A 13475-nucleotide genomic window follows, 5' to 3' on the forward strand; every position below is an offset into this window, starting at 1 on the left:
AGCCCAGTCCTGCCAGAGAGAGAAGGCGAGTCGGGGAAGTTCTCCTCCGGCTCCGCAGTAGCGGCAGCTGTAAGAGCCGTGCTCTCCAGTTTACCTACGGTCTCATTCTCTCCCTTCTAATTTTGGATGGTGCAGCAAATGTAAAGTTCGGGGGCTGCAGCATTGCTGTGCTACGAAAAGAATAGGGCAAGCAGCGGAAAAGGCGGCTATTACAGAACAAGGGTGAAGGAGAAGGCGTCTCAGTCGAGCGGAGGCACTGGCTTTTCCTAGTCGACCCGCTTCCCTCCGGGCTTTTGCCCTTGGAGAATGACTCCGGAAGAGCGGGCGGGAGACGGAGCTCTAATGGATGCGATGATGATTCCGAAGAGATTTATAGCGCCCCCTCTTTAAACATCTACTTGAAAATATGGGCTGAGGTCCTTTGAGTTTGGTGGCATCAGTGACTGTGATTCTCCTTCCTCTCAGGTCAAACGCAGAATGTCTGCCTGAGGTGAGATCAGAAAATCGATGCAATATTACCAAAAGGGAGGTTTGGGTAGTGAGTCTAGGCACAGCAAGTAACCAAGATTCGATGTGATTTCAACAGTAGGTTTGCCGTTTTGGAAGGTCTACTAGGGCCGATATTTTCAGGCCCTCCTATTATGCAGCAGAATAGGAATGGACTTTTTTCAGTATAAACTAGTTTGCCAGTTTGGTCTTGTATGTTCTGTATCTTCTAAACTATTACTGAATTCATTGTAACAGACACTATATTGTGCTTCTGATCAGTTTAGTTTTACTTCACCTAGTATTGAACTATTTGTTCTTGTGTTCCAAGTTATTTTCAGTTTTCTTCAGCAGCTGGATGTGTCTGGGGAGGGGGGAGTCAAAACCAGCAAGATGGGGCTTGCATCATAACACTCTGCCCATCACCTCCTTTGTACCTGTGTCATTGTATGCGTGTTCAAAAGAGGTGAGACCCACATTGCAGCATTCCATCCACCATCTTGCTGATTTTGACCCCCCCCCTTCTAAATGCCACTGTCCAGAACCCTAATTCAAAGGCAGTTTTTTTTTTTCATTCAGCCTTTTTAATGATCCAGCTTTCTCAGTCATATATTACATCTAGGAAAACCATGGCCTTGACAATATGTATCTTTGTTGGTAGTGTGATGTCAGTATAATGCTTATTTTTTATGGCAATCTGGGTTTTATTAAGGAAGTCAGTAGGGGAGACTCCCTTCCCATGGGAAATCTACTGGACTACACTTTTGCAATCTATTAAAGATTGGTAAAAAAACCAGCATGTATTGCCAGAGTTTTTAAACTGCATGTTGCTGATGTTTTAACTTCTCTCCCTTTATTTTTTTGGTGACTTCAGATTGTTATTCAGTTTTTAATTTTCTTTTTTTACTTGAAATGCCTTTGAAGTGACATACCTTTAAATAAATGTATGCATAGGTAAAATTTTGTATTTCTGGAGCAGCTGCTGCAATGTGATAGTACAGTCAGACTGACTCACAATTGTTGACAGTGACAAAAGAGACCTGAGATGGATTCATACATTTTCCACCCAGTGTTTACCTATTTCTTTGCTATCTTTGTAGTAAATATGAAGCATACTTTACTAAATTTTTTCCTGATAATATGATATTATGATGAACTTGGACACTAACATTTATTTCTTTTATTATTAGGATTCTTTTTAATTTGTTGCTATTTTTTTCATCCTAAATTGTCCTCAGCATCGTTTTAATTAAACACAGTATATAAATGGCTGGTGTGGGTCTTCCGGGCTGTGTGGCCGTGGTCTTGAAGTTTTGTTTCCTAACGTTTCGCCAGCACCTGTGACCGGCATCTTCAGAGTGCAGGAGCACAGACAGGAGCAGTTCTCTCTGTGCCCAGGGTGATGTGACCCTTTTTGTGGGTATTTATAGAGATCTGGGGGGGGGGGGGAAATGTTAGGAAACAAAACTTCAAGACCACGGCCACACAGCCCGGAAGACCCACACCAGCCATCGTATGCCAGCCGTGAAAGCCTTCGACAATACACAGTATATAAATGTTGAATAAAAGGCTACCAATACAAAAAATGACATAATAATATTAATACAGTAAACAGTCTGTGTTTTGTAAAACTAATGGAGCTGAAACCAATAAAACCAGAGGGACATTTTAATTTGTTCCATTTATTTTATTGTGTTCAGATCAGCCTACTGAAGTGAATAAGGTAGGGATAAATAATTTCTTCCTTTGGTAGACAATTTAAAACCTATTTCAGTTCTAGTTTAGTTAACCAGATGTTCAGTACCTATTGGTAAGTGTCTATCACTACACCAATATGTTTTCCTCATATACTCATCCCTTGAGTATTTCTCAATTTTTTTCTTGGATATGAGTGAGTGCATATGTATTACCCTAATATGCTGTTTTAAAACCAACTTTATTTAAACAAGGAGGTACATTTGTGTTTCTAGTGGCTTTTAAAATATATAGTTTCCCTACTAGATAACAAACTTAAAAGTTCTAGTCCTTGCTGACAATGTTAATTACTTTCTTTTTTTAAAATATAATTTTTATTAAATAATTAAAAAAATAAAAACAATACAAATTTTGAAAGAGAAAAGTAAGGAAAATAAAGAAAAGTAATTAAGTGGAAGAAAGTACAAAGAAAGAAATAGAAAAGAGAAAGAAAAGGAAAAGAAAAAGTTATAAAAAAGGGACTTCTGGTCTTAAAAGCAGTTACAAGTACATGTATATTTTACCCTCTTTCTCTAAGGTTACAACATAATTTCCTTCTTTCCATAGTCTACCCCAGCCTTTCTCAAACTTTTGACCCTGGAGGAACACGACTTAACGACTAAACAACAACAACAACCCCTGCATATTCAGGCTCAAATATAGGCCAGATGTTACAAAATTATTATATTCGTTTCATGTGTAGGCCTGTATATATGCATTAACAGTATTCTTAAACTAAAAATAAAGAATGAAACTTACCTCTTTAATGTGAAACCTGTGCTTGTTTTTTGCTGCACAGATACTCAATTCTGGGCCCAACTTGAGTTTTGGAGATCAGTTGTGGGAAATGTTCGGCCTTTGCAGGTTGTGTTTTTTTGGGCTACTTTTAAGGGCATGTACAGTTTTTGAGGAATATATCAAACTGTCATGAATGATAACTACAAAATGCATCACAGGAACACAGATGATGCTGGCACACTGAGTCGGGTCAGCTGGCCTCCACCCCTCTCCCTGCACCACCAGCACCTCATTCCCCAAATCCAACTTCTCCTTTCTCACCCTCCTTTCCACCTCTTATCCCAAGGACCTCTTTGCAAAACTAGAGAGGGGCTGACGCCTTCCAAATTCCACCACCCCTCCCCTTAATATTTGGACTCCTCAACCTCTCCTGAAATCTTGGTACCCTGATGCCAAAGCCTTTACCACCACCACTTTTTCCTTTCCCCACCACCCACCTTTGTGGGTGGCTCCTGCTGCCACTGGTGCCCGGGCCAGCCCAGCCCCAGATCTCCCGCGCCCACCTTGAGACAGAGCGCCCCCCCAGCCACTGCACCTCCAGAAAGGCAGGCAGGCACCTGCGGAAAGACAAAGTGCACCTGCAGAAAAGCAGGTGGGCGCCAGAAGAAAAGCAGAAAGTGCACCTGCAGAAAGGCAGGTGCGCGTGCCGGCAAGGAGAGCCCCGCATGGAGGCTCCGGTGGCATCTCTCTCACACGTTCTCTCACCTCCTGCTGCTTCTCACTCCTTACCTCCCTGCTTGCACGAGTGTGTGCAATCCCTGCCCCTGCCCAGTATCCACACCCATGCTCTGGTGGGCTAACCCAGCATTGGAGGTTGGAGGGGGGTTTTTTGGTCTCTGCTTTTTTAAAATAGATCATGATTTCCCAGGAAACCCCTAGTGTCTTCATGGAACCCTAGGGTTCCATGGAACCCCAGTTGAGAAACCCTGGTCTACCCTTTCTAATCATCAAACCCATAAATCACAAGTTCATCTTTTTTGTTTTTCAGCAAAAATTCCATAAGGAAGTGGACAAAATGTAGTTATTGTCCTTCTTCTAATCAAACAAATCAATTTTGCCATCTTTGCTAATTCTGTCATCTTCAACAGCCATTCCTCCATTGTGGGTATTTCAGAGTCTTTCTGTTTTTGTGCACATAATCTCACAGCAGTTATCATATAAAACAACAATCTTCCATAGCTCTTTTCTGATTGTCTATCCAGAAGAATTCTGGTTTCAGTTGAATATTAATCTTTAAAAAAAATTGTATCACTGTATTTGAACCCAAAATTTCTGGCTTTTTTACAAGTCCACCAAGCATGATAAAATAATCCCTCATGTTTTCCACATTTCCAATATAAATTTCAAGTACCTTTATACATTCTAGATAATTTTTCTGGAGTCATGTACCAATGGCACATCATTTTATTAAAGTTCTCTTTTAAATTATGATGTAAATTTCAGTCCTTTCAGCCACATATTTTCCCATTGTTCCATCAGCATATTATGTCCAAAGTTCTTAGCCCATTTTATCATACACTCTTTCACTTGTTCTTCTGTTTTAAATTCAACAAAAGTTTATACATTTTAACAATTGCATGTTCATCATTTGTACATAGTTCAATTTCAAATTCTGTCTTGTGCTGTTCAATTCCAAATGTCCTGTTATCTGCCTTAAATCTTTCTCTTAATTGTGCATATGAAAACTATTGAAAACTAAATTCCTCTGTAGTCAATTGATCTCCTATCTCATCTTATATTCTCCATGCTCTTGTAACAACTCTCGATAGGGTAATTATCTCTCTTTGCCTGCTGTTTCTTTTCTACAAAATGCTTCTTGTGCTGAGACCCATAAAGGCATTTTCAGGCAAGATCTGGGTTTATATCTATTTCATATTCTCAATATGGCACTTCTAATATAGTGGTTTTTTTAAAGCTACATTAACCTTAAGTTTATCATACCACAGAAAGCCATGCCATCCAAACCTCAGGTGGTGCTCTTCTAGTTGTAAAATTCTCTTATTTCTCAGCAACACCCACTCCTTCATCCAAATCAAGCAGCAGGATGCAAAATACAATTTCAAATCAGGCAGTTCCAATCTTCCTTGTTCCTTTGCATCTTGGTGGATTTTATATTTAACCCTTGGCTTTCCCCCCACAAAATTAAATACTTTCTTGTAAGAGTGCAATGCAATCGGTGAAGCTACCATCATGAGAAACGTGTTGTGATAGCTGCTAGAATGTAATATCTATCTCAATCCTTAATGACAAACTGAAATACTCTGTTTACAAGAGTTGGTACTGTACAGTATGTTGCGTATATCATGTACCCTAACTAGTTATAAGCTATCTGCTAACAAATGGCTTAATTGTATACACTGTCTCTTATTTGTATGATACAGGCTACAGGCCCATTTATTTGAATTCAGATGGAAAAATATGAGATCCTTGGACTTGTAGGAGAAGGAAGTTATGGAATGGTGATGAAGTGCAGAAACAAGGAGAATGGCAGAATAGTTGCCATCAAAAAATTTTTGGAAAGTGAAGAAGATAGAATGGTTAAAAAAATTGCCATGAGGGAAATCAAACTTCTCAAGGTAAGCTAATGGCTGCTAATTTCATATTTCTATAGCTGTAGTGCTCTTTCACTTAAATCAATATAAATGATATAGTTCTAGATATTTCAGTTACATAATACATAATGTATTAGATACAATACAACATTATCTTTTCTTTGTCTTTGCCGTAATGTCATACTTGACTTTGATTTTTTTTTTTCAAATAAAAATTAAAAATACAGGAGATGGCAGAAGTAAAAAAAACAAAAGAATGTGTGCAAATGCAATCATTTATGTTTAGTTTTAGATTGGTTTCATACATCATTTGTTTAACTTCCATTGGCTGGATTCCCAGAACAAAAAAGCCATAATAGTTTATGAACCATAATAGCCAAAATCCAAGCTGCATGATGATTAATATGTAGTGTAAATTAGGCCCCTGCATGTTAAATATTAAACAAAAGCTATGTAGAAAAGTGTTTTTAGAGAAAAGGAAAAGATAAGTGTTACTGGAGGGAATTGCAAGCACGACACAAGAATGAACAAGTAAGGAAAGAACAGTTAATAGGAAATGCACCATTTATTCAGTTGAAAGCAGAAATTACAGTTTTTAAAAAAAACAAATCTGAGTTTTGCTTGGTCTTTAGATAATTGCTAAAGTATGTTTTTGTTGCTGTAGAGTTGTCAGCTAGTTAGAAAAAAGGTTATAATTTGTCTTTTAATACATTTATTAAACAATATCACTGTATATTAGGTTTTAAGATACACTATGTGGGTTTTAAGATACAAAGTCCTGATATTTATAGAGATCTAATATTTAGAAAAAGAGATCATTTAAAAAATATATGTTAATTTTATATTGCTTTATTTTATTGTCACGGCCTAATAGAAATAGAGCATAGAATTAAAGCAGTTCTTAACTTTGTCCTGTCGGTTAGATTTTGCTGAATAAATAAGTGGATTAAATGTTCCACCTTTAGGGAATCTTCTCTGAAAAAAATAGTGTAGTTGTAATGGATTGCTGAGCTAAATTGTTTATAATGTGCTTGTGAAAAGAAAGTCACTGTGTAGAATTATTATTATTATTATTATTATTAATAATAATAATAATAATAATAATAATTTAATTTGTCCCCGCCCATCTCCCCACAATGGGGGACTCTGGGCGGCTTACAACATACTAAAAAACATGAATACAGTTAAAAGTTATAAAACCAAACATTAAAAAATAAAAAAGCTAAGAAATCCAAAAGGCTGCTGGGGCCACAGCATACCACTAAGGGCCCAGCCAACCCCAATTCTGATTTCTTCCTTCCCTGCCCCAGGCCAGATGGCAGAGCCATGTCTTTAAGTCCCTCCGAAAGGCCTGGAGTGAGGGGGCCTGTCTCACCTCCGGGGGCAAGATGTTCCAAAGGGTGGGGCCACAGCAGAGAAGGCCCACCTTCTGGACCCCGCTAATCGGAGTTCTTTTACCGCGGGGATCCGAAGCATGCCCTCTCTGTGAGATCGGGTGGGACGGGTAGAGATCGTGGGGGCGAGGCGGTCCTTCAGGTAGCCTGGCCCCATGCCATGTAGGGCTTTAAAGGTGATAACCAACAACTTGAATTGGACCCGGAAGCAAACTGGTACCCAATGCAGCTCACGGAGCAGAGGTGTTATATGGGTCCTTCTTCGGGCCCCAAAAATCTCCTGCACGGCCGCATTCTGGACCAGCTGCAGCTTCCGGATATTCTTCAAGGGTAGCCCCATGTAGAGCGCATTGCAGTAGTCTATCTGGGAGATAACGAGGGCATGAGTGACCGTTCGCAAGGGATCCTGATCCAGGAAAGGGCGTAACTGGTGCACAACCCGAAGCTGTGCAAAAGCCCTCCTGGCCACGGCTGCCACCTGCTCTTCGAGCAGGAGTCATGAGTCCAGGAGGACTCCCAAGTTACGCACTGGGTCTGTCTGGGGCAGTGCTACCCCATCCAGAACCAACGATGACAACGTCCCGGATACAGAAGAGCCATTAACCCACAGCCACTCCGTCTTGCCAGGCTTCAGCCTCCAGGCACCGCGAGAGGGCGGAAACAGCATCACTTACCTCACTAGGGATGGAGATGTATAGTTGAGTATCATCAGCATACTGATGATACCTCATCCCATGATGACGGATGATCTCACCCAGCAGCTTCATATAGATGTTGAAAAGGAGCGGAGAGAGAACCGAACCCTGAGGCACCCCACAAAGGAGGGGCCAAGGATGGGACCTCTCGCTCCCTATCACCACCGATTGGGATCGGCCCCGGAGAAAGGAGGTGAACCAGCCCAAAACTGTGCCACCCACCCCCATATCCCTGAGCCGTCCCAATAGGATACTGTGGTTGACGGTATTGAACGCCGCTGAGAGATCAAGGAGAGCAAGGATGGTCGCACTACCACCATCCCGCTCCCGCCAGAGATCATCGATAAGTGCGACCAATGCCGTTTCCATTCCATAGCCGGGCCTGAAACCTGACTGATAAGGGTCCAGATAATCCGTTTCCTCCAGGACCCTTTGGAGCTGCGAAGCCACCACTTTCTCAACCACCTTCCCCAAGAAGGGAAGGTGGGAGACTGGACGAAAATTGTCCAGTATAGTAGGATCCAGGGAGGGCTTCTTGAGGAGGGGGTGCACCAATGCCTATTTAAAGGGTGCCAGAAACACTCCCTCCTGCAAGAATGCCTTAACCATCGCCTGGATCCAACTACATGTCCCCTCCCGAGCTGCTTTCACCAGCCAGGAGGGGCATGGGTCCAGATGACAAGTGGTGGCCCTCACAGACCGAAGGATCCTGTCCACTTCCTCAGGAACAACAGGATCAAACCGTTCCCAGTTAACTGGGCAAGAACGATCCCCCGGTATCTCCCCAGACCCTGAGCCACACTCGGAGTCCAACTTGGAATGAATATGAGCGATTTTATCCTGCAGGTGCTCTGTAAATTCCTCCGTGCGGCCCTGCAAATGCACCGTCACATCCCCCTTACCCAGGAGGGACTTGGTGATGCCAAACAGGACCGCCGGGCGGCACTCTGCAGACGCAATAAGGGCGGAGAAGTATTGGCGCTTCGCCACCCTTATCGCCACAATGTAGGCCTTAATAGCAGCTCTAACATGTGTTCGGTCGGATTCAGTCCGTGTCTTCCTCCAGCGGCGCTCTAGACGTCTCTTAACCCTCTTCAGCTCCCTCAACTCCTCCATAAACCACGGGGAGTGTCGGGGCCGGCGTGGCAAGAGAGGTCGCAAAGGCGCGATCCTGTCCAAGGCCCCAGCTGCTTCTCTATTCCAGGCAGCAGCCAGGGCCTCCTCTGGACCGTGCAGCAGGTCCACGGGAATATCCCCCAGCTCCCTCTGAAACCCTAACGGGTCTATCAGGCGCCGAGGGCGGACCAATCGCATGGGTCCTGCCTCCCTGCGGAGGGATATAGATATTGAGACTGTAATATTTCAGCAACTTGTGAATAAGACCCGTTGAATACATTAGGACTGATTACCTAGTAAACATGCATAGAACAAGACTGGAAGTATTTGTATGACTTACTTAATTGTTCTTCAATTATTGTGAATGTTCTCACTCAACGTACTGCCACCTGTTATAGTTTTATGACGCATTTTCTGTCTCCTGATAGCAATTAAGGCATGAGAACTTGGTGAACCTGCTGGAAGTCTGTAAGAAGAAAAAACGATGGTATCTGGTGTTTGAATTTGTAGATCACACAGTCCTCGATGATCTTGAGATGTTTCCTAATGGCTTGGATTATAACAAAGTTCGAAAATACTTATTTCAGATTATAAAGGGGATAGGATTTTGTCATAGTCATAATGTAAGTAAACTGCTGCTTCTACTTAATTATTTGTATGAGTATGTTTGTTTTTGATTCAGCACTGTGTTTATTTTAATAGTTTTGGTTTTAGTTTCAGATAGAAATGGGTTTAATAAGAGTTAGAAATGAACAAAATAATTGTTAGCATTATTATAGAAAGTTTTGTTTGTCCATTTTCTTGTTAGGATGTTTGAGAGAGATGCCAGTTCTGTATCTGGGAATACATTTACATTTCTAAGGATTTAAAATACTCTGATATTGTATTTCCAAGTTTCTCACATACAGCTATGAAACTTGATGATCTCTAATGAAAAACAAAACTACATTCTTATGCTTCTTTCCACCTTTGTGGAAGTGACATGTTTGTGTCATGTTTTCCCCCATTTAGTTGGTGATGTAATAGCTGTTTCAGGGTTAGCATACAAAGCATATTATTCTTTCAAAGGCAAGGGTAGACGATTAGGCATGCCTGAATGTTTTTGCCTATCGCTTGTGTGCTCGTATAAAGTAAGTACGTCTACTTGTTCTCCCTTTGAGGTTGCACAATATTTCCCAGTTGGGTTAGAACCTACTTCTGGGAGTAGGAAGGCAGTTCTTTAAAAGACAGTTCATGTATTTGGAAAGCCCATTGATTAAGGTTCCTGATTGTGTGGAAAGCTTTATCATTATAATGTATGGATTAGGGATGGGATGCTCTGAAGTGGTCTGTTATTTGTGGCTGGGGGTGGTATTTTACTGTTGTATAATTTTTTGTACTTCCAGAAAATATTCTTACTTTAAAACCATTCTGTGTGTGGAGATACAACATCACAGACCATCTGTGACAGATTTTTGCAATGCAATTTCTCACCTGATATTCCGTTCATCAAATAATGAGTATGTTAAGTAGGCTGTCAACTTATGTTGAAGTCTGAAAAACCTAGATCTTTCTTATGGATGATTTTCCATGAGGGGTTTATAGTGACTTTGCTAACATAGATATCCATCCTTTTTTAGATAATACACAGAGATATTAAACCTGAGAATATATTGGTCTCCTGTTTGGGAATTATCAAACTCTGTGATTTTGGATTTGCTCGAACGCTGGCAGCTCCTGGCGAAGTTTACACAGATTATGTGGCAACTCGGTGGTATCGAGCTCCTGAGCTGTTAGTTGGTGATATCAAATATGGCAAGTAAGGAACTCAGGAATTCAGTATTAAAGTTTCTTTAGATTTTTAGACACACTTAAAGAAAAAGGAACTTAATGGATAAGCATTATGATGAATTATAGCCCAAGCAGAGATTTGAAAGCATTGTTTTTTTATAGTAATTTTATTAAAAATTATAATTAAAAGATAAAAACAAATACAAGCTATAAAAGAATAAAAAGAAAAAATAGGGCAGAAAAGAAAAAAAATAGAAAAGAAAGAAAAAATAAGACTATAGTGAAGAAAAAGAAAAGAAATATATAAAGAAATGACTCCCCCTTTCATCACAAGTATAAATAATTTTACTAACTTATCACCTTGACTTAAAATACAACAATCTCTTCTTCCCATAGCTCATCTCTTATCTATTCATTAAAGCCTCATTGTTCAGTCCTGATCAGCAAAAGTCCATTAAGGGTTACCAGAGATAACAACATATCCATTTTAACCTTGATCAAGTAAACCAGCTTTATATTCCTTCCTTTTACTTTTAACAATCTTGATCTTTAGTCCCTTCAAATAATGTCCTAGAACTTGATTTCTTTTCATTTTTTCTTTGTCCCTTCTCACAAAATTCTTCAAAGCTTTAACAAGCCTCTTTCGTAAATCCAATATAGGAAAGTTATCCAGATCGCTAATTTGGTTTGTTGTTTGTATATCCCTTTAATTATTAAGACATCAGCTGGTTTTATTTGTATGTTCAGTGTAGCATCTTTTTTCGTATTGTTCTTGTAGCCTGTCATTTTTAAATCCACTTTCAGATCAGTCTCAGTCTTGTCCAGTAAAACTTGTCCCTCTTCCGTAACATGGTCTATCTATGCAGGCAGGCAGTCTTAAAATTAACTTCTGGGTCCATTGTTCAAAAATATCCTTCAGTATGTCCAATGTTAAAATATTTTGCTCCATTCTGTATTAGTGAGTCAAATTTAAGTATTCTTCTCCTTTAATTGTAATCTTTAGTTCCTTCTGGTTCCCTCTAGTGTCCAACCTTCAAAGTCTCATCCTATCATTTTTTTTAAAGAGAATTCAAAACAAAAGCATTTTCCCATGGGAAGGATTCTTATAAATAATTCCAAACTCTTATTTCAAATCCATCTGGACCCTTAGTCTGTTTGTAACTTTCCAGAATCAAAGTTTTAATCCCCCTTTTGCTGTTTATTTCAAAATATTTTTTTTTAATCCTTAAACTTGTATTTAAAACTTCTTTCACTAAAGATTGAAGGAAACTCATCTGATGCTGTAACACTTGTCAGTCCAAAGGTTCCTAATAGCTGAAAAGCAGTTAACAAGCAATTTTTGAAAGTGATTAGAAAAGCAAGTATGCGAACCCAGTGTCCTTTTGACAGTGCCAACCATGGTTTGAGCAAAATGATGGCTATTCCCTTGTCTCCCAGAGCTCTAAACCTGCTGGGGACTGCTATCTTGAGGTCTTCTCGCAAGCAGCAACTGTCTGGAGCACTTGTGGGCAATCTCAAGTCCTCTCCTTGTCTGAAAAGGAATTACGAAGAGCCAGTCTACTCACTGTCTCTTCATTCCACTGCGGTCACGGAGCTGTCTTCAGTTCACCATTTCATCCCTAGAAGTCAGATTTGAAAGCATTGTTATGGCTGTATATACCCTCTCTTCAGAGATAATCAAACAGAATGAATTTCTTTCCCTATTGTTACAAACAGAATATTATGGCACAGCTGGTTCTGCATCAGTATGTTTTGTTTGCAGGGCTGTTGACGTGTGGGCCATTGGCTGCCTGGTAACTGAAATGCTTACAGGAGAGCCCCTTTTCCCTGGAGACTCTGATATTGACCAATTATACCATATTATGAAAAGTCTAGGTAAGAACGTATCCTGACTTTTGGTCTGTGAATCTAATATATTTTTTTCTTTTTGTAAGGTTATGCTTTTAAAGTCTTATCAGCGCTATAAATGATTATAAATTCCAGGTAACTTAATTCCAAAGCACCAGGAGTTATTCTACAAGAATCCTCTCTTTGCTGGAGTGAGATTGCCTGAAATCAAAGAGCTGGAACCTCTTGAAAAACGATACTCGAAGCTTTCCGTTGCAGTCATAGAATTTGCAAAGGTAATTTTGAGATTCTTATCCTTCTAGTCTGTTTCTAGTAGCAGAATCATGTCTTTGTTTGGGGGTCTTTAAGTTTCTCTGAAATTGAAAATTGATTAGAAAAATCAGACATTTCAATATTGGTGATCTTTTCCCAAACTCACATGGCTACTTTAGAAGCTGCTCCTAGCTATCTCAGCATGTGTGCACATGTTGTTGTTGTTATAATTATTTTATTTATTAAATTTATATGCTGTCCATCTCCCCCAGAGGGTGATTCTGGGCGGCTCACAGTTAAAGTAAAACCCGAAAACAGCTAAAAATATAAATATCCACATTAATTAGTTATAAAGTCAAACTATATAAAAAGATCATATACATAAAAAGACTCAAAACATTCAAGATGATGGGGGGGGGGTAGAATCAATTACCCCATAAGCCAATTCCAATGGTGCGAGTCCCCATCTGGCCCCCAGGCCATCTGGCCTAGCCAAGATTTCATGCTCTTCCTGAAGGCCATGAGAGTGGGGGAACACCACACCTCAGGTAATAAGTTGTTCCACAGAGCGGGGGCTACAACAGAAAAGGCCCTTTTCCTAGACCCCACCAGTCAAAATTCCTTGACTGGTGGGGTCCGCAACATGCCCCTTCTGCTGGACCAAGTGGGGTGGGCTGATATAATGGGGGTGAGATGACTCCTCAGATGTACAGCTATTTTGCTTTGCAAAGAAAAAAGCAAAATGAAGAAACTGTGTGCATGTGCTCATAAAAACAACTGGGAGCCACTTCCAAAGCAGCCATACAAGCCTAGAGAAACACACCTCTATT

General features: G+C 40.3%; 1 protein-coding gene across 4 annotated transcripts in view; it reads left to right on the forward strand.

The window, feature by feature from the left end:
• CDKL2 (cyclin dependent kinase like 2) overlaps nt 1-13475 on the forward strand; it is a 33257-nt gene that overhangs the window by 4406 nt on the left and 15376 nt on the right. For 3 of the 4 annotated variants that reach the window (XM_088136951.1, XM_088136820.1, XM_088137011.1), the window contains exons 2-6: nt 5400-5594; nt 9204-9398; nt 10395-10573; nt 12308-12420; nt 12529-12668. In XM_088136951.1, coding sequence (XP_087993077.1) covers nt 5427-5594; nt 9204-9398; nt 10395-10573; nt 12308-12420; nt 12529-12668 — 795 coding nt within the window. In that variant the 5' untranslated portion in view covers nt 5400-5426. Of the gene's footprint in view, nt 1-6; nt 491-5399; nt 5595-9203; nt 9399-10394; nt 10574-12307; nt 12421-12528; nt 12669-13475 lie in introns of those variants that run through there. The other variant, XM_088136875.1, reaches the window with a different exon arrangement.

Source organism: Python bivittatus, unplaced genomic scaffold, assembly GCF_059951505.1.
Source record: "Python bivittatus isolate LINGU-HERP-01145 unplaced genomic scaffold, Pbiv_v1 ctg000000_np1212, whole genome shotgun sequence".
Classification (NCBI taxonomy): Eukaryota; Metazoa; Chordata; class Lepidosauria; order Squamata; family Pythonidae; genus Python; species Python bivittatus.